General features: G+C 36.3%; 1 protein-coding gene across 4 annotated transcripts in view; it reads right to left on the reverse strand.

The window, feature by feature from the left end:
- LOC147398384 (protein transport protein SEC24 C-like) overlaps window positions 1-23,806 on the reverse strand; it is a 49,898-nt gene extending 26,092 nt beyond the window's left edge. The window contains exons 1-9 of one of the 4 annotated variants that reach the window (XM_086447566.1): window positions 23,582-23,804; window positions 22,118-22,905; window positions 21,180-21,413; window positions 20,906-20,980; window positions 20,695-20,793; window positions 17,930-18,041; window positions 9,779-9,906; window positions 7,534-7,653; window positions 6,019-6,099 (exon numbers count right to left, since the gene is read on the reverse strand). In XM_086447566.1, coding sequence (XP_086303692.1) covers window positions 6,019-6,099; window positions 7,534-7,653; window positions 9,779-9,906; window positions 17,930-18,041; window positions 20,695-20,793; window positions 20,906-20,980; window positions 21,180-21,413; window positions 22,118-22,852 — 1,584 coding nt within the window. In that variant the 5' untranslated portion in view covers window positions 22,853-22,905; window positions 23,582-23,804. Of the gene's footprint in view, window positions 1-6,018; window positions 6,100-7,533; window positions 7,654-9,778; window positions 9,907-17,929; window positions 18,042-20,694; window positions 20,794-20,905; window positions 20,981-21,179; window positions 21,414-22,117; window positions 22,906-23,581 lie in introns of those variants that run through there. The other 3 variants (XM_086447565.1, XM_086447567.1, XM_086447568.1) reach the window with 3 other exon arrangements.
- Window positions 23,807-25,838: the final 2,032 nt, after the last annotated feature.

A 25,838-nucleotide genomic window follows, 5' to 3' on the forward strand; every position in this document is an offset into this window, starting at 1 on the left:
ACATGAAGTGGCACTTGTCCCTCTAAAGTACGATTAGGGACGTGGTTAATAAGATAAGCCGTAGTGAGGACTGTCATATTCCAATATGCCCTAGGAACATGCATTCTACGGAGAAGACATCGAATAACGTTCATTAGATGGCGATTCTTACGTTCCGCCACCCCATTCTGCTCAGGAGCATAATGACAAGTCAACTTGTGAAGCATACCATGTTCATGAAGATGAGAGCAAATCCCATCAGATATATATTCCCCCCCATTATCAGATTGAAGAGATTTAACAGTAATAATGTACTGAGTTTGAATCATTTAAAAAAAATTGACAAAAATAGAAAGCACCTCAGAATAAGAACACATCAGATAAACCCAAATACAACGAGAATAGTCATCAATAAATGTAATATAATATCTATGAGCAGTAAAAGTAGAAATAGGGGAAGACCCCCTGTAGACACCCCATCTTTGCACTCGCCTGATTAATCAACTCGTCAACTCGATTGCAACGGTTCTCAATGACAGATGATTATTCCAATGCTCTATTTTGTTACTAGATGTATTTCAGAAATATGGATGAGGTATCTCAAATTAACAAAACAGTAGAAACCACGTTACGCTAGGAAAATATAACCTCAAAAGCCTAGAAATCATCATTTTTCAGACAAAAAGAAGCTTCAGGATAAAAATCACTAAAAAATGATCAAATTACCAAAATACCTCTAATCTTAAAACATCCCTAGAGCCTACATTACGCTTAGGAAAACTCAAATACATAAAACAACAAATTGAAACCAAATAAATCATTTCGCCAATTTTCACAAAATTCGACAAAATTACGAAAATACCCCTCATAAAGTTCACAACCACACCAAAATTTCATAAATGATAAAAACCAATAATCTCATTGAATTCCTTACGAAAAACCGATTCCCAAACATCTTGGAACATTGAAAACTGACTTAAAATGCAAAAAGTCCTCTTCAAGGGCAAAACGGTAATTTTACAATTTTAATAATTAAAAATTCTGAAATTAAAACATTAATTAATGTAAAGTGAAATCCTAATTAATCTTAAAGTCAATCAAGTAAGACTAAAGTCAAGATCTTAAAGTCAATCAAGTAAGACTAAAATCAAGATCTTAAAGTCAATCAAGTGAGACTAAAAGTCAAAACCCTAATAGAATTCTAATTAAATAATAACTCTATTTAAAACAATCCTAATTAAATAATACCTCTATTTAATAGAATTCTAACTAAATAATAACTCTACCTAAAACAATTCTAAATAAACAATAACTCTCTCTAAAAGAATTATAATTAAACACTAACTCTATCAAAACAAGCACTTAAAAAATCTATAAATAGGGGTCCCTACAACCTATTTTCGTATGAAAAAATAAACCCTAAGAAAAGTAGGTCAAAAACTTTCCCTAGCCTCTCATAAATCCTAATTTTGGAGTCCTAACTCCTTACCTAACATCCATACTCCAACTTTAGCTCAAAAAAACACCTAGAAACTCTTAAAAAACACTCAGAAATCCAGAAATAATCAGAAAATTCAGATCTAAGAAGAAAGTACCTCGTCTTGGAGATCTGAAGTGAATCCGGTGATAGAACGAAGCGAGGAGTGCTGTACAAGGAGTTGTTCTATCAGATCTGAGGGAACAAAACCGTTACATTCGTAAAGGTAACTTTTTTTTTTATTATTTTTATTTAGGTCTTTTTAGCAATGTAGTTTTATTTGGGAATTAGTAGAGGCTGGAGTTTGCCAGGCGGGGTTGGTGCCTAACACCTTCCAACCCCGTAATGTGATCCCTAGACTTAGTATTTTTTTCTTTGTAGTAGATTAGTTATTTTTTTATCCGTTTCAAATCAATGTTCGGTTCCTAGACCGCAATAACTAGGTGGCGACTCCCAAACCTCAAAAATCAAAAGCGGATCCGCGCACCCCGCGGATCGAGGGCGCTTTCACCCCCATACATCAGAATGAATTAATTCACATATTTTATTAACTCGATGCATACGAGGAATATAAGAAATACGTGTGTTTAGAAAGTTCACACACAGAGCACTAAAATTTGTGTCTACTATAAGCAGTTTTTAAAGTTGGAAATAAATGACATAAGTGCTGAAAATTGGCATGTCCTAAACGAGCATGCCATAAATCTAGAGTCTGAAAAGAAAACGTATGACTCCCAGAGCAATGAAATACAGAAGCCGAAACAGCAGTAGACTAGGATCCAAACAAGTATAGCCCATCCTTCTCATACCCCTTGCCAAAAATCCTCTTCGAAGTCAGGTCCTGAAAAATGCAGTGAGTAGGAAAAAAAAGTAACTGAACAATTTAGTGATTTAGTAATACTACTCACAAACATAAGATTAGGAGATAAATGAGAGACATGAAGCACATAGTCTAGTGAAATCTTAGAAGATAAGGTAATAGTACCCTTGTTGTGGATAGGTGTAAGAGATCTATCAGCAAGACGAACTTCCCTATGAGTAGTAGGAAAAGTAGAAGAAGTAAAATAACTAAACCCACCAGTCATGTGATCAGAGGCACCAGAATCAATAACCCATGTTAATGGAGCAGAGCTAGACTGAGTAACATGGAAAGTAGAGGATGTACCTGAAGGTGTAGTAATTGAGGCCATTGTCGAGGAGGGATGAGTGTGAGCATGGATTTTATCCCGAATAATAGTGGCAATCTGAGTCTGTAGCTATTGCAAATCAATTGTACCAAGTGAGGAAGGATGATCAATGAGAGGAATGGACGATGATGACTCCACTGTAGTGACACGAGGAGCGGACTGTCTTAAAGATGAAGTGGACAAAGATCGTAGTATCAGATGCGGATAGAGCTGAAAGCAGCGGGCTTTCTCATGACCAATTTTTTCACAATGATCGTAAGTAAGGCCACTCCTTTTGCCAGGACCATGGCTGTCACGACCACGACTCCCTGATCCCGGGATCCGAACGTCGGAGAAACTCGAATTGGCTAGTAGAGCCATCTGATCTGTAGCCAAAGCAGAGAGAATACCAGGTACCTAAGTTTGAGATGGAACAATATAACGACGACTCTCATCACTGTCAATGGTTGCAAATATCTCAAATAAATGAGGTAAAGGAGTGGTATTAAGGATCTGAGTCCGAAGTGCATCAAACTCAAGACGTAAACCCATGAGAAACTGATATATCTATTGTTGAGCAATCCTCTTAACTACAAATTTGGATGCTTCTACAGATAGCTCAACCATAAACTCATAATGAGAAAGCTCCTCCCAACGAGTCTGGAGGAACCCAAAATAATCAGCTACACTCTGTGCTCCTTAGGTAGCCTGGGCAATATCTTGATAAAGCTCATAAATTCTCGAGTCATTTGTAGCGTGAGCATATGTCTGAGTGAGGGCTAACCACAATGACAAAACAGTTTCATGATACATAAATATTTTATAGATCCGCTACTCCATTGAATTAAATAGTCATCCAAGAATAGTGTAGTTATCAATCTCCCATTGTTCAATTTGGGATCAGTGAAAGGTAGTTTAATAATGGTTCCCAAAAGCCATCTAGATTTACCTCTACTATCCAAATAAAGTCGCACAGACCAAGACCATGACTGAAAATTCCGACTATCTAGTAGGGCATTAGTTATACGCTGGACTGAGGAATTTGCCCCAAAAGTTGTGTTGGAATCCTTGGTCTTGTGATTTATCGTCATAGCACACAATAAACAATAAAACTTTGGATCGAAGGAAGATCTCCCGTAGTATTAATCCAAGGTGGAAGAAACCATAGGTAGAAGGGGCAGCAATGCTGTCGCAAGTCTCTTAACAGTCTAAACAGGAATTTACAGCAAATCTATTGCTGTCGCAAATCACCAAGTCTGTCGCATACAGTGTCACAAAAGCCCTCACAAGCAGTCCTACTGCTGTCACAAGTCTCCAAAGAAGTCCAAACAGTAAGTCTGTAAACAAAAAAATCTAAGAAAACTACAGCCACACACTATCGCAACAATCTGGAAGTAGCCCAAGTAAACAATCCTACTAGTGTCGTACTCCTCCACAGGGTCCAGCAGACCTATCGCAACCCTTAAAAAGTAATTATACTGCTGTCGTGAGTCTCCACAAGGTCCAAACTATAGTCGCACTCCTTCACAGGGTCTAACAGACTCTTCAACTCTTCAAAGAACAGCCTTACTGCTGTCATAACACGCTAAACACCCTGCTACTACAATCGCAAGACTTCAAACAACAACTATTGCAACTCTTCACACAGTCGATGTCCCCAGCCAGAGAGGGGAACCCAAACAAGATAGCCACTACTATCGTAGGGTTCAATCAGAAGTTGCAGTGCTGTCGCAAGGTTCAATCAGAGGTTGCAGCACAAAAACAAAATGGCCACTATTGTAGCCTAGTTGCTGTCAAACACCCAAAAAAAACAGCTACTGCTGTTATCATAGAGACAAACTCTAATATAGGGTAGAAATACAACGCATTATTGCAGCATATGATAAAAAAAATTAGAAGACCCCCGAAGGGGAGAAAATTGAATGAGGCTGACTCTAGCTTAGGGTTTAGTGAATAAAGAGAAGAAGAAGGAGAGGAACCAAGGAGGAGAGGGCGGAATTCCTTGGCTCTTATACCAAGAAGAATTTGAGAATAATACATGTCAAGTCTCTTTTATGAGAGCTTGGCAAGAATTAATATTAGTATAAAAGTAAAAAGACAAAAGTGCCCTTATAAACCAGAAATAAATAAAAGCTAAATAAAAAACTATATCTAAAGAACTAGATTATTTCCAACAATTGTTTGGAAGTTCACTTGTATCATTATTTCACCCACATATTGTCTTCAAAAACCCCAAGTTTCACTTTTTTTCCATTTACAAGTAACTTCTTATGCCTCTTCATCCTGGTGACTCGTGAGAAAACACATGATCCTAACCATGTAAACACAAAATCCAACGGAAAGGATTTATGCGTATCCAAATAACACAAACCTTGAGGATACTTATGTATATAGGGTCCCGCTCGGCAGACAACGTTAGGGAGACAACATGGAGCCAACGCCTTTGTCTCCCTAACGTTGTCTGCCAAACACTACCCATATATATAACCGTATCTAACAGCCATAGATTCTTATAAAAGCGTAGAAAAAGCTCCATTTAGGTATGAGTCACTTAATTTTTATGATTGTAAATGCAAAAAATAGCTAAGCATACAATAGGAAATGATTGCAAATCTAGAAAACAAAGAAAGATCAAAGAACTCTGAATTAAAGGAAAAAATAAAAACCAGGAGCAAGTTATGGGGAAACTTGTCGAAATCCTCAAGAAGTCCTGTGATGCAGGACGATGATAGGAGATAAGAAAATGGAATTTGATATGAGAAAAATAGGGGATTTAGGGAAATCTGGTTGGGGATTGTGTTAAGGATTAAGGATTTGGGTGACAATTGCAAAACGTTTCCAATTATAACATTTTGAAATTATAAAATTGAGGGTTTTTGGATTAGGGGAAGGTTTAGGGTATTTGGGTGACAATAGGATAGATAAGAAAATGGAATTTGATTTTTGGATTTTGAGCAAGTATAGCCACAATCTCAATGTAAGAAAATGGAACTACTCAAACAACCAAGCAAGAATTATTTTGTCTAATATCACAATAAATTCAGTTTTCCCAAAATACAATAAAATCGATCCCCTAATGGTCCTTATATAAAATAATATTGCCCCCAAAATTTAAAAATATCATGGAGGGGCAGGGGGGAGCTCTCTCATCATACTCAAGTCATACAAAATAACTTATATAGGTAAAAAGATTTAAAAATTAAAATGTAAAGCTTTATCATAGAGATATTTTTTCTGCTATAATTTTGCACTGAATGTCACTGAAATGATATCATTAACTTTTTTTTTTAAAAATCCCAACAAAAACTATCATCAGTAAATACCATATAAACAATATAAAGAAACAAACAACATGCTCTTAAAACCCCAGAGACAACTTCTGAACTTGGTATTTACCTGTCGTAATACTCTTTTCAGATTGTAAAAATGAATGGCTGAGTCAAATGTAGCAATTCCAACCATTGTCTGTGGACCTTCCTGCAACAACAAATCATTCAACCATCAACCACTTAAACTTCCTTCTTGTAGTCTTGGTCTTGGTAAAACTACAGTAAATGCCCCAACATGTTCTGAAAAATGTCGTATACATATAGCCATGGTTTAAAATTAAATACCACTCCCAATGTATCAGTTGATACATAATGTTATTTGAACATTACCACATCCAGTTTACAATATGTTGTTTACAACACCACTTCCCATTTGTCTCGTAAAGTTTTGGCAGAAACATTACGAGATGAACAGGAACATTATGAAACCACATCAAAAATAAGAGAAGGGAAATTTAGAAACTATTATGATTTCTAAGTCAACCATGTAATGGTTCCCTTCCACGTTAGATGAATATTTGAGATACCCCATGACTTGAAATTGATGACACACCCTTGAAACCCATCATATCAGCTCCAATGTAATTTTTTTTACACTAATGTTTAACCTTGAGACTTGTTTTTTTTTTTTGATAAGCAAATGATATATTAAAAACAAGAAAGAAGAAAAACAAAGGAAGGAGTGAGAGGAGACCTCCAAAAGGAAAACATGATGCAAGGAAAGAAAAAAACAAGAGAGAACTACAGCAGAGAACTGTTGAATAAAAATATTTTCCCACCTAGCAAGAAATGACTTGCCCCAAAAGAACAAGAGGTTTACAATACAGATGATAACACTGGAGATGAAGTTATCCTTCCCTTCGAAAACAGGCCCATTTCTCTCCTTCCAAATCCTATAGCAGATAGAAAATGGAGTCATATTCCATAAGATTTTTTTCCTCCCAAAAAGGGTGAGGATTGCCAACTTTGAAATAGGGGACCAAAAACAAGAAAGTGCAACCAAATTTCCTGGGAAAGGGGACACAGACCAAATTCACCTTGATATTTGTCTCCTTCAACCTTCAAACCTCAATAACAAGGTAGGATTTTGGGAGGAAAATGAAAAATTTATGGATTTGTATCAGCATGAAAAACTATTTATATATATATATGACAAAAACTGCTGTACAAGCCATTTTACAACTTCAAATGTGTTTTTCTTTTATAAATATATATCACTAAAATGTTGATTTTTATGAATGAACTCCCCAATGTTCTGGCAATCTTTCGAAAAGCTTCAGAATATTCGTTCTATTTTAATGAATGCTTCTTCTTTTTTTTCTAGACCAAAACATTCCAACATGAAATTTTAATCCTTGCATATAACAGTAAGTGTTAATATATGCGCACGAATGTTGGTAGGATCTGATCTTGCTCAGACCAAAGTGCATTGTTCTAAGGGAATTCCCCAAATGGAATACATTTCTATCACCAGTTTTCACAAGAGACTCTGCTATGTCTTTGCCACTCTGGGCCAAAATGCACCCTGAATCAAATGTCACTACACATTAAATTTTTCAATCAGCTATAATATAAAACTTACAGAAAGATCCTTAATAGCTTGGCTGATTGCGCTACATGCTGCTGCAGTTGCCCCCGTTTGTATAGCATTCATGGATACATCAATGAGGAAGAAAAAGACCGCAGGCATTGGATCGCGGACCTGGAAATAGAATGCAGTACTCAAGGCCATAAATGGAAGAGAATATAGATATGAGAATAGGTGGATAAATTTGGAGAGATTCTTTTGCCCCACCAACTCTTGCTAATGCCACCCCAATTCAATGTAAATCACCAAAGAATTAGCACACATCTTGGGTGGCGTTGGCAAAAGTTGGTTGGCAATAGAAGCTCTCTAAATTTGGAAATTGGAACATAACACAATTATTACAATAGCCTCCTTCATGACAATGGATAACAAAGAGCTTTTACTGGTATAGAGCAACTCTAGACTTCTTTTTCTCTTTTCTTCTTTTTCTGATCGGCATAAATTTATAAGAAATGAAAAAGAAGGATTGGAGTCTAGGCGACCAGCCAAATACTGGTACAACCAGACATGCAACTCAAGACTGATAAGTGCCGCAAAAACAATAAGAACTGTCTCTCATGCATAGAACAATCGAGATCAAACCCATTAGGTTGAAGTCACTCCCAACTCAAAAGTTTGGGAGTGATGCTATAAAGGAAACACTTCAGGCTGGTGACAAGTGAGATTCTCAATTTTGCAAATAATGACCTCCCATTCATTTGCACCTTTGTTCAACTATCTCATCTTACCAATTCCCCACAGGAGGAGAATCGGTTACTATGGGCATTTTCAGTGAAATCTTTCTATAAATCCCTAACTCAAGTCCCAGGTCATTCAAAGGTTCAAGTGTTTACAACATGAAGGTTGTGTTTTCCAATTGGACTGTTTTCGCCAATAAAATCCTAACCATCGATAACCTTATGGCTCATGGTATTACTTGAGTAAATTGTTGTCTCATATGCAAATCATTCAACTACATCCTGATTCATTGTCATATTTTGTTATGTGTATATTGTGTGGTCCAGTTCATGTCTTTGTGCCAACCTTCTATCTGTTTCCTTCTACATTAATCTCTATCTCTCTCTTCGCTAATGTCAGACTTTTAAAGGAAGAGCTAGCATGCAACGGAACCTACTACCTTTCGCAATGTGTTGCGGTCTTTGGAAGCAGAGAAATTCTCAAGTGTTCAATGGGAAAGAAAAAGATATGCAGGAGCTTGTTATTAGCAATTTGGGTATTCTACTTTTCTCGTGTAAATCATTTGAGGAGTTCAAGGGTGTCTTTCTCAAAAACTTCCTTTTCAAATCAGATCCAGTCTTTAATCCAGAGGGTTAATGTATTGTACTCATGTTGTTATGATTATCTCAACCATTGTCCTTCACCCTCTTTTATTAGAAATCATCTTCTTATGCTTTTTTTTTAAACCCACAAAAGCTATACTGCACTCTACTTTCTAGCAAGAGTGTCAAAGATTCCCTCCTGTTACCAATGCTAGATCAACCCAGCTTCAGAAAAGAAAAAACAGTTGGCCATTAAAGCATCAAGGAGCCATTTTAGAAGCTAAAGCCAGTTAGACTCAAACAACCAAAATTTTGTCTTTACAAGGTAGACACCTGATCTCTATCCCAGGTATTTATCCACAGGGATGTACACAATGAACATGGAATATTATTTTCAAGTTAATGGATACACATATTGTGAGAACAATGGTATCAATATTAGTTGGAGAGACGAGACAAACATGCAAACTATGATATCTCCACTCATTAATCAAAGGACTATATATTTTTATGGGTATTACTATGGCTGCCAATGGGACCGGGTTATGGTCTGTTTCCGGCGTGGGCCAAGTTTGGGTAGTGTTACTAGGTCCTTTTAGGAGCCGGGCTAAACCAGATTCATATTTAGGGACGATCTCAAGCTTGGGATCAGACGTGATAATTTACATTGTAGGACTATTTCTAATATGTTCTATATATATATATATATATATACATAAGTTTTATAATATTATATACGTGTGAAATTTGTGGCTCGGTCTAGCTCTGAAAATAGGCTCAAATACGTTGAACCGAGCTTGAACCTAGACATTTTTATTAAGCCCAGCCTGAACATTAGGCCGGGATTGGGCTAGGATTTTGAGGCCTGATTTACCGGCCTGAACTCGGCCCAGCCCGTTGACAGCCCTAGGTATTACTCAAAGGCCTACATAGAACATTCAAAATAAGGTGGGCTAGATTAAATTTGCAGAGACACTCACCATGTATTCCTTTGTCGCAACAAATTCAACTGTTCCTCTACATAATTCAGGCCTTTCATCAGCATCTCTACGCCTACCATCTGGTCCTAGATTGCAGTGATAGTCCCGAGGAGTCTCATTGGTAAATCCTGCAAAGAATTGTTGTGAAAGTTAACAAATGAAGCACATGCAAATGCTAGCAGATAACCAATATGAAAATATAAAGCAAAAAAATGTGAAGTACGCTTATTAAAAATGTATGAAAAGAATGCAAGTATTGTGAAAGCTAAAGGCAAATAAAAATTTTGTGATATGAGATGAAGTCTGAGAAAAAAAAAATTTTAATTGAAAAATATAGAATTGAACTAAATAATCAAACCAGAGATTCATAAATTGGATGAGATCAAAAGGTGTTCAGTTAAACCATCATTGCAAAATTGACATATGCACGATATGATTCTTGAAACAAAAGTATGTAACGCCTAACAAAGTGTTTTGCTGCATTTGTAATTGTAATTAAAATAGTGAGAGTAAAGGGAACAATTTTTAAGGCAAACGGGTTCTTGGTATTGGAAACAATAATGTTTATGTTTACTGTTTTTTCTGTTTTTCTCTTCTATTATTTTCATGTAAGGGCATTTACATCCATTCACTATTTTATTATATATATATATAGGGTCAGGTTCAAGGGCCATATGAGAAAACATATGTAAAAACTTTCGTTTTTAATAAAATTTTAAAATATGGGTTAGAAATTTTGGATTGAGCTGATTTTTTGTGAGGATGATCTCTATGATGGGAAGATCATCCAAAAAAAAAAAATCAGCCCAATCTGAAACTTCTAACCCCATTAAAAGTGATTTAGAATGTAGACCATCGATTTTTTACCAATTTTTATCACTAATTTGTAAATCACTTTTGATGGATTTAGAAGTTTCTGATTGAGCTGATTTTTTGTGAGGATGATCTTTTCATCATAGTGACCATCCTTGCAAAAAATCAGCTCAATCCAAAACCTCTAACTCTTATTTTGAAAAACGAAAGTTTTTTCATATGTTTTCTCATATGGCCCTTGAACCGCCCCCATATATATATATATATATATATGTCAAGCTCTCATAATAAAACTTGACAATTACCTTTCTACAATTCTTCTTGGTATCAGAGCCTAAAGGACCCATTGACCTCCTTTGGGATCCCCTCTCTGGTTCGTGGGATCTTGAAGTCTCCTCTCCTCTTCTCTCTTTTTTTTCTTCCTTCATCAACAACCCTAGATCTTGAGACCTAATAATCTAGCAGCAACTTCGTTAGAAGGTCTCCCCTTCGGGGGCTTTTTTTCATCTTTTCTCATCTTCCCTTAATCACATGTTGCGATAGGGATTCTATCAAGTTTTTCACATGCTGCAATAATATTTTCTGCGCTATGCTTCTACCCTACGATAGGGTTGCTATCCTTCATAGGTTTGTTGATTTGATTTTTTTACCCCCGTTAGGGTTTCTGCCTGCAAATAGCCTGTAGCTGCATTCAATAGGTTTTGTGGGCTATGGATACTTGCAACAGCAGCATAACTGTTGTTTGAGAGTTGTGATAGGTCTGTTGGACCTTGTGAAGACTTGCGACAATAGTAGGACACCCTGTGAAGAATCACGACAGCAACAGGACTGTTGTCCGTGTGTTGTGACAGATCTATTGGACCCTCTGAAGACTTGCGACAGCAGTAGGACTGCTGTTTGGGCTGCTTAGAGACTTGCAATACCAGTAGAACTGCTGTGTGGGCCGCCGACAGCAACAAGACTACTGTCTGTGTATTGCAACAGAACTGTGGACCCTCTAAAGACTTGCAACAGTAGTAAGACTGTTGTTTGGGCTGCTTTGAGACCTGCGATAGCAACAGACAGCATCTAGAGTGTTGTGCAGACCTACAATAGCAGCAGGATTGTTGTTTGGGACCTGCGACAGCAGCAGAACTGTTGTGTGGGCTCTATGGAGACTTACAACAACAACAACAGGACTGCTGTGTAGACTGTGTAAAGCCCTGTGACAGTGCTGCTGTCTTTGCTGTGGATTATTTTTTTTACTGCCATAGAATTACTTTGATTCTCTATAGGCTGCCCCTTCTACCTGTGGTTCATTCCACCTTAAATTGATATTACGAGAGATCTCACTGCAAACCAAAGTTACTTCTTTCCTAGCAAGCAATGACAACGAATCCAGAACCTAAAGATTCTAGCACGACTCTTGGGCAAATTTCTTAGCCCAACGTATCACCAATGCCCTATTAGATTATCAAAATTTTCAATCCTGATCTCGGTCTGTGCGTCTTTATTTGGGTAGTAAAGGGAAAACCGGATGGCTTTTGGGCACCATTACTAAACTACCCCTCACTGATCCCAAATTTGAACAATAAGAGATCGACAACTGCACTATTCTTGGGTTGCTATTTAATTCCATGAAGTAGCGCATCTATATCATGTTTATGTACCATGAGACTGTCTAATGTTTGTGGTTAGCACTGTCTAATGTTTGTGGTTAGCACTCACTAAAACATATGTGCATGCCAAGAATGACTCAAAGATTTATGAGCTTTATTAAGACATAGTCCAGACTACCCAAGGGACTCAGAGTGCAGCTAATTACTTTGGGTTTCTTCAGTCTCGTTGGGAGGACCAATATGGATACCGAAGCCAACATCGATAAAAATACTAAGACTAGGACTAATTATTCTCAAATAATTGATAAAATTGATAAGAAAGATCATTTCTATCTCGCGATTTATAAACAAATCAACTCATTCCGTCAAACAAAAACCCAAGTTCTCTCATTATAAGTCTATGACTGAGTTGTCTACAGAAACAGCTGGGTATGTGATTAAGAAGGTTTTTCGACATCAGATATATCAGTTTCTCATGGGTTTACATCCTAAGTTTGAGGCAATTCAAACCCAGATTCTCAACACTAACTCCTTACCTTCTCTGTTTGAGACATTTGCGACCATTGATAATGATGAGCGACATCATGTCGTTCCCTCTCAGGCCCCTAATATTCTTTCAGCTCCAGCTACAGATCAGGTGGCTCTAACAGCAAATTTGGATTTTTCAAACTCTCATGCTCAGGGATCTGGGAGTCGTGGCCGTGATCGTGATAAAGGAAATGGTCTTACTTATAGCCATTGTAGGAAGATTGGAAGATTGGTTATGAGAAGACCCGTTGTTTTCAGCTTTATCCCCATCTATTGAAATCTTCCGCCTTTGGGGCATTCTATTCCCCATGCTGCTACTACGGAATCATCTCCAATTCCTCCCACTGATCCCTCTGCTTCTCTTGGCATTATTGATCTGTAACAACTCCAAACCCAGATTGCCACTATTGTTCGCAATCAGATTCAGTCTCATACTCACTCATCTTCAACTGTGGCCTCAGTTACCACACCTCCAAGTACATTCACTGCATTTTATGTCTCTCAGACTGGCTATACTCCCCTGACTTGGGTAATTGATTTTGGTGTCTCTAATCACATGACTAGTGAGTCTAGTCATTTTACTTCTTCCATTGCTCCTACTACTCATAAGAAGGTTCGCCTTGCTAATGGATCCCTTACACCTATCTAAATCAAAGGTAACATCTCTTTACCCTATGGTTTTTACCTTGATTTTGTATTTCATGTTCCTAACCTATTTCTTAACATTTTGTCTGTGAGTAGTATTACCAAATCTTTAAATTGCTCCATAACTTTTTTCCTACTCATTGTATTTTTCAGGATCTGATTTCGAAGAGGGTTTTTGGCAAGGGGTATGAGAATAATGGATTGTACATGTTTGGATCCCAACCTACTGTTGTATCGGAGTCTGTGCTTTCATTCTTTGGGAGCCATACTTTTTTTCTCTCAGACTTTAGATTTATGGCATACTTGCTTAGGACATACTAATTTTTAGCACTTATGTTCTTTATTTTCTATCTTAAAATTTTTTTGTAGTGGACGCAAGTTTCAGTACTCTGTGTGTGAGCTTTCTAAGCACACACGTACTTTTTATATTCCTCACATGCATCGATTTAATACAATATTTGATTTAGTTCATTCTGATGTGTGAGGGCCTTCCCCTGTTATTGCTTTTAATGGTCATAGATATTATGTTACATTTATTGATGAATATTCTCGTTGTACTTGGTTTTATTTGATATGTTCTCATTCTGAGGTGCTCCCTATTTCTGATAATTTTCTGAAAATGATTCAGACCCAATAGAACATTACTGTTAAATCTCTTAGGTCTGATAACGGAAGGGAATATATTTTTGATGGGATTCGATCCCATCTTCATGAGCATAGTATGCTTCACCAATTGACTTGTCCTTAGACACCTAAACAAAATGGAGTGGCGAAACACAAGAATCACCATCTTATGAACATTGCCCGTTGACTTCTTCAAGGGTTGCATGATCTTAAGTTATATTGGAATATGGCAATCTCATTGCAGTTTTTCTCCTTAACCATGTTCCGAATCGCACCTTAGGGGGACAGGTGCCTCTTCTTGTTCTTTGACCTGATAGCACTCTCTTCCCCGTTACACCTAGAGTCTTGTGTGTATTTGTTTTATTTAGGACAGGACTCCTCATTGCACGAAATTAAATGACAAAACTATTTGTTGTATTTTCTTGAGTTATTCTTCTATGTCAAAGGGGTATCGCTGTTATGATTCCCTTTCTTATCGTGTAATTCATTTTTTGGATGTCATATTTTTTTAAATGTCCCCTATTTTCATGCTACATCTTTGCAAGACTCTTCTCCGTTGCAGGATTCCTCTCCTACAGTGTTGTCCTCCCTGTTTTTCTCTCCATATTCATCTTCTTTGCAAGACTCTCTTTATTTGCAGGATTCATCTTCATCTGTGCCGCCTCTGAAAGTCTACTCTCGTCACCTTCGCCCCTCTCCAATCTTGTCAACTTCCTCTTTGGACTCAGGTATACCCCATTCTACTCTTCCTCCTATTCCCTCTACTTTTGACTCTCACTTACCTATTGCACTTCGCAAAGGTAAGCGAGGGTATATTACTGATCATCTTATTATCCAGTTTGTTTTCTATCAGGGACTCACTCCTTATCTAGCCTACCTTACTGCCACTGATTCTATTCGAATTCCTCAGTCTGTATCAAAGACTTTGCGAGATCATAAGTGGACTAAAGTAATGACCGCTGAAATGGATGCTTTCTAAAAGAATCACACCTGGGAGCTTGTTCCCCTTCCCTCTAGGGAGTGGATTGTTGGTTGTAAATGGGTTTTCACTGTCAAATATCTTGCGGATGGCACCGTCAATCAACACAAGTCCTGCCTAGTTGCTAAAAGATTTACGTAGACTCTAAGAAAGGATTTTGGTGCTACATTTGCCCCTGTAGCTAAACTTTCTATTGTCCGTCCCTTTATCTCTTCAGCTGCTTATCATTCATGGTCTCTTTACCAGCTCGATGTGAAGAATGTTTTTCTAAATAATGATCTGATTGAGGTTGTCCATATGGACCCCCTCCTGGGTTTCGTCTTCAAGGGGAGTATTCTAGGAAAGTATGTCGTCTTCTCAAATCTTTGTATAGCCTGAAACAATCTCCGCAAGCCTGGTTTCAATGTTGATCTGAGATCATTTTATCTATGGAGTTTTTCAGATACCACTCAGATTATACTTACTTTGTTCGTCGAGGAGTGGATGGCCATTGCACCATTGTTTTGGTTTATGTGAATGATATTATAGTGATTGAAGATATTGCATAGTGGATTGACAGGATTAAGATGTTATTGGATAATGCTTTTGAGGTTAAGGACTTGAGTCTCCTCAAATACTTATTGGGGATAGAAGTAGCCCACTCTCGCTGTAGTATTTTGCTATCTCAGTGCAAATACACATTGGATCTTCTTCAGGACATTGACATCTTGGTTGTCGTCCTGCCTCCTCTCCTATGAATCAGAATCATCACCTTCATGCCGAAGTTGGTAATCTATTATCTGATTTTTTTTCTTATCAGAAACTCGTAGGCCGCCTGATTTATTTGACTAACACGAGACCAGATTTGACCTTTGCGATTAGTGTGGTCAATCAATTCATACATGCCCCGCACACCTATCATCTTGTTATTGTTTATCGTATTCTTCGTTATTTGAAGTCTCGTCCTGATCTTGGGCTTTTCTACTTTTCCACTGCCTAACCACATTTGTCCTGCTTCACTGATGCTGATTTTATTGATTCTCTTATAGATAAGAAATATACCTCTGATTTCTGCACTTTCCATAGTGGTAACCTGATCTCGAGGAAAAGTAAAAAAAAAAAGTGCGATATATCGTTCTTCTGCTGAAGCTGAGTATCGTGCTATGGCCTTTGGTACTTATGAGCTTATTTAGTTTAGATCTTTACTGATGGAATTTGATTTTCCGATCTCTGGCTCTTCCACTTTGTTTTGTGATAACAAGTCTGTCATCAAGCTTGCTTCTGACTCAGTTCTTCACGAAAGAATCAAGCATATAGAGGTTGATGTTCACTTTCTCAAGGAGAAAGTTCGATCTGGTGCTCTTCAGACAGTCTTTGTCTCTTCTTCAAAACAGTTTGCTGATATACTTACAAAGTCTGTAAGTCCTTCTGTCACTAAATCTCATCTTGTCAAGATAGGCTTAGTTGATATATTTGCCCCAACTTGAGGGGGAGTATTAGAAACAATAATGTTTCTGTTTACTATTTTTTCTATTTTTCTCTTCTATTATTTCCACATAAGGGTGTTTACATACATTCACTCTTTTATTTATATACTTATATATATATATATATATATATATGGGGGCGGTTCAAGGGCCATATGTAAAAACATATGAAAAAACAATGGTTTTTCAAAATATGGGTTAGAGGTTTTTGATTGAGCTGATTTTTTGCGAGTATGGTCACTATGATGAGAAGATCATCTTCACAAAAAATCAGCTCAATCAGAAACTTCTAAATCCATCAAAAATGATTTACAAATTATTGACAAAAATTGGCAAAAAATCGACAGTCCACATTCTAAATAACTTTTAATGGGGTTACAAGTTTCATATTGGACTGATTTTTTTTCCGGATGATCTTCCCATCATAGAGATCATCCTCACAAAAAATCAGCTCAATCCGAAACTTCTAACCCATATTTTAAAATTTTATTAATGTTACATTGTTTTTACATATGTTTTCTCATATGTCCCTTGAACCTGACCCTATATATATATATATATATATATATATATATATCTGCCAAGCTCGCTCTCATAATGAGACTTGACAATTACCTTTCTACAATTCTTCTATTGGTAGCCATAGACACAATCCTACGAGGTAGCATTAGTTATGACAAACAAGATTTAATGTATCATCTATCGGATAAGAGTAAAACCTATGTTGTCTTGTTAGTTCGAGACTATGAAGAAATGTTCAATGTTTTGAGACCAATGTTTCATCCCAGTCTTGGCCGAGAGATTCCAAAATGGTACGACTTTAAACATGATTACAAGAAACAACAATTCCATGAGGGAAACCTTTATTCCTTTCTCAATTGATAATTCCATAAAGAACCTTCAAACTCAGAAAGGAAGTAGAAAATGAAATCTGGTGTTTTAGAGAAAGTATGTAATGAAAAAAAAATTAGTCCTTACAAGATGATTAGTAAAATTTACAATAAATGGGGGGAGAGGGCGACTTAATCGTTATATTGCAGTTCATTAGGAAAAAAAATAGAATCCAAATAACTCTTATAATTTCAAAAAAGAAAATTACTTTTGTATGTAAATATTGCATATTTAATTTCATCCATAAATCCAATTTCTTCCTTATGAGTTCCAGTACCAATAAGAATTTGAGTTCTTATTGTTCTTTTGCTATGGTATAAATATACCATACCAATTTGTTGTATATGGATGATGAGATTCCATTGATACAAAGCCAATTCCAATAGACTTATTGAACATTCCCATTGGCATGCATCCATCAAGAATTGAAGCTACGAATTTGTAAATTATGAGTTTGGTGCTTTAACAATTCAGTCATGGACGCATAACATGGATCATCATAAATCATAAATAACCAAATTCCAATTGAAATGTAATCCTTAAAAGGGAATAAATAAAATTTGTTGTCAAGAAGAAGCAAACATCACCTTGGATCATTAACACCTACCACATAAATTGCAAATGAAACGCTTTCCTTGGTCAATAAATTTCATGAAAGGATTTATGTATCCTTTACAACGAGAGCAACGAATAGGTCCACTTTTTCCAAAATCCACAACCTATTAGGACAGCAATTTACATAGTATGATTAATCAATAATGCCAGATGCCTAGAAATAGTGATAAACGGATTCTAAACTCACTTCCACAATTTATTTATTTTTTTGTGCTTATCGTGGGGTATCCCCACCCTTCAGGTGAAACTAATCCCACAATCACGCACACCACCAAGGGTAGAGCCAAGATTTTCTTGTAGGGGGGCAAACTGTATTTAATGATAAGGCTCTAGAGCTTGAAGATGACTTTTTTTGGGGGAAAAATTCAAAGGTTTTTTATTGTAATTAGACGATTCTCATTAGCAAGTGAGACTATATCCAATTCAAGAGGACAATATCTCACATTTACCAAAATGCCTACATGCCCCCTTGACCTCAGTCTTCTACAATAGACTAATGCAAAGTGACCTCATTAACCTCATCTTCAACATGAAACCATAAATCTTTTGATTTCTATTTGCAAAATCAGTCATCTTCAACCTCTTGGGTAAAATTTAATTTTCAACCTAAGATTAATCTACTTTGAGTTTTCAAATCTAAGAACATGATAGAATTTTTAAAGTAAAAGTTGATGAGATTTTTAATTTTTTATAGAAATTCTGGGATGTTCTACAAGAGATTTAGGTGATATTCAAAACGATGGATGGAAAATGAAGTTAGATAAATTAAAATTAAGTTACCAAGATGTGAAAGACTTTGAATATATCAATTTTTAGAAAGAAAAATTAAGGATTTTTGGTTACAAGTTGAAAATAAGAATGTTTAGGTTTTTTGATTAGTCTAACAAAGAAGAACAAGGTCCAAGATAACATTTTTTGTTTGGTCTATAGTGTGGGAAAGAATCCAAATGTTAGATTTGTTGAGGAGAAGGGGCTTCTGTGGCCCAAACATTTGTTGTATGTGCATGATAAGCGAGGAATCCTCTAACCATTTACTCCTGCATTGCGAGGAAGCCAATCAGGTGTGGGCTCATTTTTTCCCTTTGTTTGGGGTGGATTGGTATATGTCAGGCATAGTTAAAGATCTCTTTGGGGAATGGCTTCATTTAGGGATGAACTTCCGTCATGCCAAGAGGTGGTTTTGGAGCTTAACCTTGTTCACAATTTTGTGGGGCATTTGGAAAGCTAGAAATGCTAGAACTTTTGAAGAATAAGGCAATCAAATCAAGAGTTGGCTCTTTCGATTCTTGGTCTGTTATTTTATTGGTGCAAAGTCTTCAAAGAGTTCAAAAGGGTGTTCTTTAAGGATTTTTTTGTCCGGTTAGACAGTTTTTGTAATCTTTCAACTGCTTAGTTTGTTAGATGTTTTCTTTCCTTTTCTTTTGGGGTGGGTCACCTCGACCTCCCCTTTCCTGTATTTCTTTCCCTTATTAAAAAAAAAACAGAAGAAGAAGGTCAAATGGGGGGCATGTCATTGGTTTGAAAACCCAAGGTATCTCAAATATTAACTAATTTAATAAGAGAGCTGCTATTTTTTTATTTTTTTATAGGTAAATGCTTGGTTAATATAGGAATATTGTTAATTGTTAATAATTAACATAAGAAGTATGACTTCAAGGGGTTTGGCACTCCAACTTTTATTACACTCCAATTAAAGATATAAAATGGGAATTTAAGTCAATGGTAGAGAATAAGTAAAAGTTGGGGTGCCAATAGAAACTCTCTCTTTTTCTTTATACTTTTTACTTGTTAGATTTAGGATTTTATATGAGCCTAATCCTGATTGTAAACAACTGCCAAAGTTGTTTGAATGTGTTATGACGTTGAAGTAATAACTTGAATTAAACTTTTGTAGTAATAACTTGAATCAAACTTTTGTAATGTTTGAACAGTGAGTCTTTAATTAGGATGGGATAAATAATTTAAGAAATTGGGGTGCCAATAGCAGCTCTCTTTAATAGAGGGGTGCTTAAATCACCAACAAATTTGAAAAGGTGGGGGACAACCGACAACAAGGTCAAAGGGGCATGCCATTGGTTTGATTACAGGTGGGGTATCTCAGATATCAGATATTCACCAAACTGTATGGTGGTGTCTAAATAAATTAGAAAATGGGGAGGGGGGGTGCAAAAAATTGAATGGGGGAGGTGGATAACACGGTCAGAGGGGGCATGTTATAGCTTGATCATGAGACTTCTAAAATAATCAATAACGTGTAAGGGTATTTAAAACAGTCAAAAAATTGAGAGTGGGCAACTGCCCCACCCCTTTATGCCTTCCTGGCTTCGCCCGTGCACGCCTCGAAAAGTCCTACGTGCAACTGCTTGGTCAACCAGACCTTGGAGGGTGGCACCAAGGAATTCATTGCTTCATGAGGTTTCGAACACTTGACCTACCCTTCCTGAGGAGCTTATCAAGGCTCAGCTTTCCACTAGGCCAACCCCTTGGGGTTACTTCCACAATTTAAAATATGAACATCTTGATAAATTCTAATTTGGCAGTCAAGGAAATTCCGAAGTTTGAAGGAAAAAATATATATTGGAGTATAGAATTCTAAATTAAGATTTCCCCTTTAAGTTTCCCGTAGTTCTTATTGAGACACCAGTTTTTGGGTTGCTATATACATCATCGATAAAAGGTAAATGGTTCAATTGAAGAAGAACCTCAAGTTAAGAAGGGAAAAAGATAAATAAACAAAAAGAGAAAAATGTGTATTACTTGAATAGGTTCCTCAGATGGATGGGGAAGGGCCAATGGTTGGACCATCAAAACCAACGGCATGCTAGATGTTGACAAAAGGTCACCAGTGCAAGGAATCTGAAAGAGAAAAGGGGAAAAAATATGACTTCAAATAAAATTCAATGATTCTAAAATGTGTTATAGACATAAGAAAAATAACTGAAAACGATGGTTAAATATTTAACAACACCTGATTAATTGTACACCTCATGTAGCGTGGACTGCAGTTCCCAGTGTCCCGGACAATGTAATCACTTGTAGCAGGCTTGACAAAAAGAAAGATAACATGAGTTATAGATTCAGATAAAATAGCACAAAAACAATGGAAAGTGTCGTGATGTTTGAGGTCATAAAGCAGATAAATATACAATGATGGGTGAATTCTAGAAGCATCTGCCTAACTAAATAAAATTTAAATCATAACTACTTCTAAAGTACTTCATTCAAGAAAAAAAATAGCTTACTGGAGGATAGTTGGCTTGACCACTCTGACGAGTTTCATATATGACCTTGGAAGCAGTAGCACTTGGACGCGGTATTTGATTAGGATCAATTCTGGGTGGGCTTGGTGATGGAGCGCCAAATACAGGCAGGTGGCCCATTGTAGGTGGTGCCACGGGCATAGACTGATTTGGTGGAAATGGAGGCATTCCATACATCCTTGGTGGTGGCATGGTACCTGGAATTGGTGGAGGCCCCTAAGAACAATCACAAAGGATGAAAAACAACATCTGAGAGTATATTTAACTTTAAGCCCCCAACATAATCACATTGGAGAAGTTATTCGCGGGAAGGTGAAGAACCATGAAAGGCAAATATCTGGATTGAATGCAACAAAATATGCAACCATGTAATTTTGCTTCCTAGGAATGGGAACCACTACCCAAAATGTTCAAAATGTCATCAATAATAGTCGATCAATTATAAGCAGTCTGATCATTCTAATGTTTCATCAAAATAACCACGTTAAAAGAGCCATTTATTCTTACGAATAAATGGCACCCAACTTTTACTTATTACACCCCAATTTCTTAAATTATTTATCACACCCCAATTAATGATTAAACACACTCTTCAAACATTACAAAGGTTGGGCTCAAATTATAATCTCAACATTACAAAACATGATACACTCATTCAAACAATTTCATTAGTTGTTTACAATTATGATTAGGCTCACACAAAATCCTAAACCCAAAAAAAAAAAAAAAATGAAATCTACGGCACACAAAAAAATTTGAGAGTTTCTGTTGGCACCCCAACTTTTACTTATTCCCAACCATTCACTTGTTTTCTTGATTTTTAATTGGGGTGTAATATGTAAAATTTGGGGTGCCAATAGCAACTCTAAAAAAATGGCAACTTCTCAAATCAAATGAATACTGTTATCAGAACAGCTCACCTGCAACGGTTGCATCGGACCCATCTGAGAACCATATGGAGAAGCCGATGGTGGTCGCATGGCTTGACTAGCAACTGACAATGAAGGTAGTGGTGGTTGTGAGGCATAACCCAATGGAGCAGAAGAAGGCATAACCCAAGGATGTACAGTTTGACCCAAAGGACCCCTAGGTGCCACCACAGGAGGAGGTCCAAACTGTTGATGCTGAGTATTGGTGGTAGATGAGGGGGGACCACCCGGAAAAGGTCCACATGCATGCAAGGGTGGTCCATTGGTCAACGTGCTATGGGCACTGGATGGTCTTGCACCAAAAGGTGGGGGCCGAGAAAATGGAGGCCTTGACGACCCCCTAGATGGCAGGTTTTGCGACAATGTGGCTTGAGGAGGGCTAACTGATGGTGGGGGAATTCTTGGAAAGCTAGATGGTGGAGGACCTGGGCGAGATACTGGTGAAGGGCCAGGAAATGGGAGTGAACTTAGAGTTGGTGAGGGCATTGAATGGGGAGCCGAAGAGGGTGGTGCTAAGGGTGGAGAGGACATATAGGGTGGAGGTGCGAAAGGTGGAGGTTGAGGAGGAGATGAATCAGATATAGTGGATGCGGGGCCCAGAGACCGACTTATTTGTAAGTTTTGCATGTTATCAACTAGATTATCAGGAGTTCTTTGAAAATTAGGATTGTAATTAGGGGGAGAAAAACCAGGTCTTGGCATCCTCGAGGGTACAGGAGGTTCCATTTAGAACCAAAATAGACCTAAATTATCTGATCCTCCAGAACAACCTTAATTCTCTGCAAATTTAAAAAATAAAAACATAATATAAATAAAAATTTCAAACAGAATGAATATATGTTCCTCAATTAACTAATTAAAAAAATAATAAACCTTATATTGGCACTGATTAAAACAAATTCAGTGCTATAACTTGAAAAATCAACTAAAATTTAAAATATTTTTCTGCAAATCCAATAACAAAACCTCAGCTTTCCCTATTGAATTGAAAATTAATACCAGAAAAATAACATATATGCAAACTGCAAACTAAAAAATGCCTAACTTTCTTTAAATAAACTAAAATTTCAAATATTTTTTTGCAAATCCAAATAACAAAACCCCAGCTTTCCCAACTAAATTGAAAATTAATTCCAGAAAAAAGAATATATGTGCAAACTGCAAACTAAAAATCCCTAACTTTCTTTGTTAAATCATGAAACAGACGCATTCAAATAAAAGAAAATGGGGACAACTGAAATTCTTTCGAGCGAACCAAAGAGAAATAGCGAAATTCAACAAAGATTAAACAGAAAAACACCATTGATACATCTCAAATTCAGCTCTAACAACCAATATAGACTTTGCATCTTTGGGAAAAATTCAAAAATATATGCAATATTATTCATGAAACGTCGATAAAAACCCCAATTATCCCTAATTATAAAAAATAATCCTGAAAATTATCATTTTTACCGAGCCTCGTATACAATCTTGTGTAGAAATGAGAAACTAGAGAGATCTGAGAAGCGATCGAGGCGTTTCGAGATCGACGTCTTAAATATGATTTGAAGATGGATGAACAGCACAGATTAAATTACAGTGGTCTCTGTAAATCTTCCGTTGTCCTCACCAAAACCGATCGGCCTTCGCAGGGGAGCTCCCGTATATCAACGTACAGATGTACAGTGGCTTAATTGAATTTCATAAAGAGTAATTTATTGATTACCCCTGCATTTATATCCCTATTTATAAATACTCCATGAATCTAATTAAACTGGCTACCCTTGACTAAGGGTGCAACTTGGTCTGGTTCAAACTGAGAATCGAACAAAATTGAGAGCTTAGGATTGGTTTGGTTCAATTCGATTTCAAGTTAACAAAATAAAGAATCGATCAATTTCATTCGATTCTTGCTTCATGCCTTGTAAAAATCGAACCAAACCGAGAACAGAATCCTTATATTAATAAATATTAATCTATTTAATAAAGTGTACCCATTTTTATGAATAAATTGATTATTCTTTATGAATAGATTAATGACATTTTTTTGGGTGGATGAGATTAATGACGTTTTTTTAATTGATGAAAAAACTATTGACTTTTTTTTTTTTAATGGATACATTAATGATTTTTTTTTTTATTGATGACTAGATTAATGACTCATTATATGAGATTTCATATTCATATCTATTTATTTTTATTGAAAATATGTTGATTCAATTAGGTTTTTAAGTTATTGACAATTCATAGAACCAAACCGACCTTAACTCGGTTCGGGTTGGTTTGGTTCTATGGTAATTTAGTTTGGTTCCAGTTCTCATTTAATGGAACTGACCTTGGTCAGTTCGGTTCCGATTTGGCCTCAAACCGAACCAATTTGCACCCCAACCTATCGTCGACTCTTGTCCTCTATTGTTGAAGGGCTGGTAACTGATCGATTTGATATCGGATCAGTGTCACTCCAATCCGATCCGATCCAAACAGATTAATGAATATGTGAACCGAATATGATATGTTTCATTTCATCCTTAATCCGAAACCAATCCGAACACATGCCTTATTTTCAAATTATTAATGTTCAAAAATTTTAAAAATATACAATTTTAAAAAATCTACTTTCATACTACAAATATAGAGGGAAATAAAAAAGACTATAACGTTTTTATCTATATGTATTTATATGAAATAAAGAATAATAAAAAGAATTATTGAAATATGATTGGATCGGATTAGGGTATATCCGAATCCGATCCAAAATTATTTCGGATCTAAGATTTCAATCTAAATCTGATTTTTCAAATCAAATTGATTTGAACATCGGGTATATTTCGGATCATTGCCAACATTAGTAATACTAAACTGGTGTTTAGGAGTATTAATGGGTCGGACTGGCTGAAGAGGATAAGAAAACCCAAAACCTAGACCAAACAGAAAGAAAAAAAGACTAAAGATTAATCTTCCACTAGTATGTTTGAAATTTGATTTTTGATTTTAATTTTATTTTTTTTGTGGTAATTTCTCATTTTTCCTACATTTTCACTTCTTTGGATACATTTAGATTTAATATCTCGTTGCGAATGGAGTTTTAAATTGATTTAAAGGGCCGTTTGTTAGAATCCAATTCATGTGATCCATTGACCTCACGATTTTAGTAGTTTACTTACATAAGGATTCTAATATTAAATATGTAATTATTGAAAGGGATTTCCAATATCGTTTAACTACTCTTTTAAGTTTAGTAGGAAACCTTGATGGATAGGAATCTTACTACGAGATAAACTTGATGCTCTTTATTTCTATTTATAAAAGAGAATTGGCACCCTATAATAGAAAGATAATGAGAAACGCACAAGCATTGCCGAAGTTCTAAATATGGTAATCTCCATCAATCACTAGAACCCTAGTTAATCCAATTAGAGAGGAGAGAGAAGATGAGTCTAGAACTAAAAGGATTTACGATTTGGGATTTGCGCACTTCATTCGTAAAACACGTAGATTGCAAAAGGCACACATCCAACAAATCTTGGATCAACGATTTTGGTTATGGCATAAGGTAAGTACCCTAACTTTGATTCTTAACAATATGAATAGGTTCTTCAGATATATGCATGATTCTAGATCTTTTTGGGATTTATAGATTAATGAATATATTAAAGATTTTGTATGCTTAAAATATAACATGTGATATCAGAGCATTGGTTTCTTAAATTTCTATATCTTGGATTAAAGA

The sequence above is a fragment of the Akebia trifoliata genome, chromosome 7, assembly GCF_017979445.1.
Source record: "Akebia trifoliata isolate Shusen 1 chromosome 7, ASM1797944v1, whole genome shotgun sequence".
In the NCBI taxonomy this organism is placed as follows: domain Eukaryota; kingdom Viridiplantae; phylum Streptophyta; class Magnoliopsida; order Ranunculales; family Lardizabalaceae; genus Akebia; species Akebia trifoliata.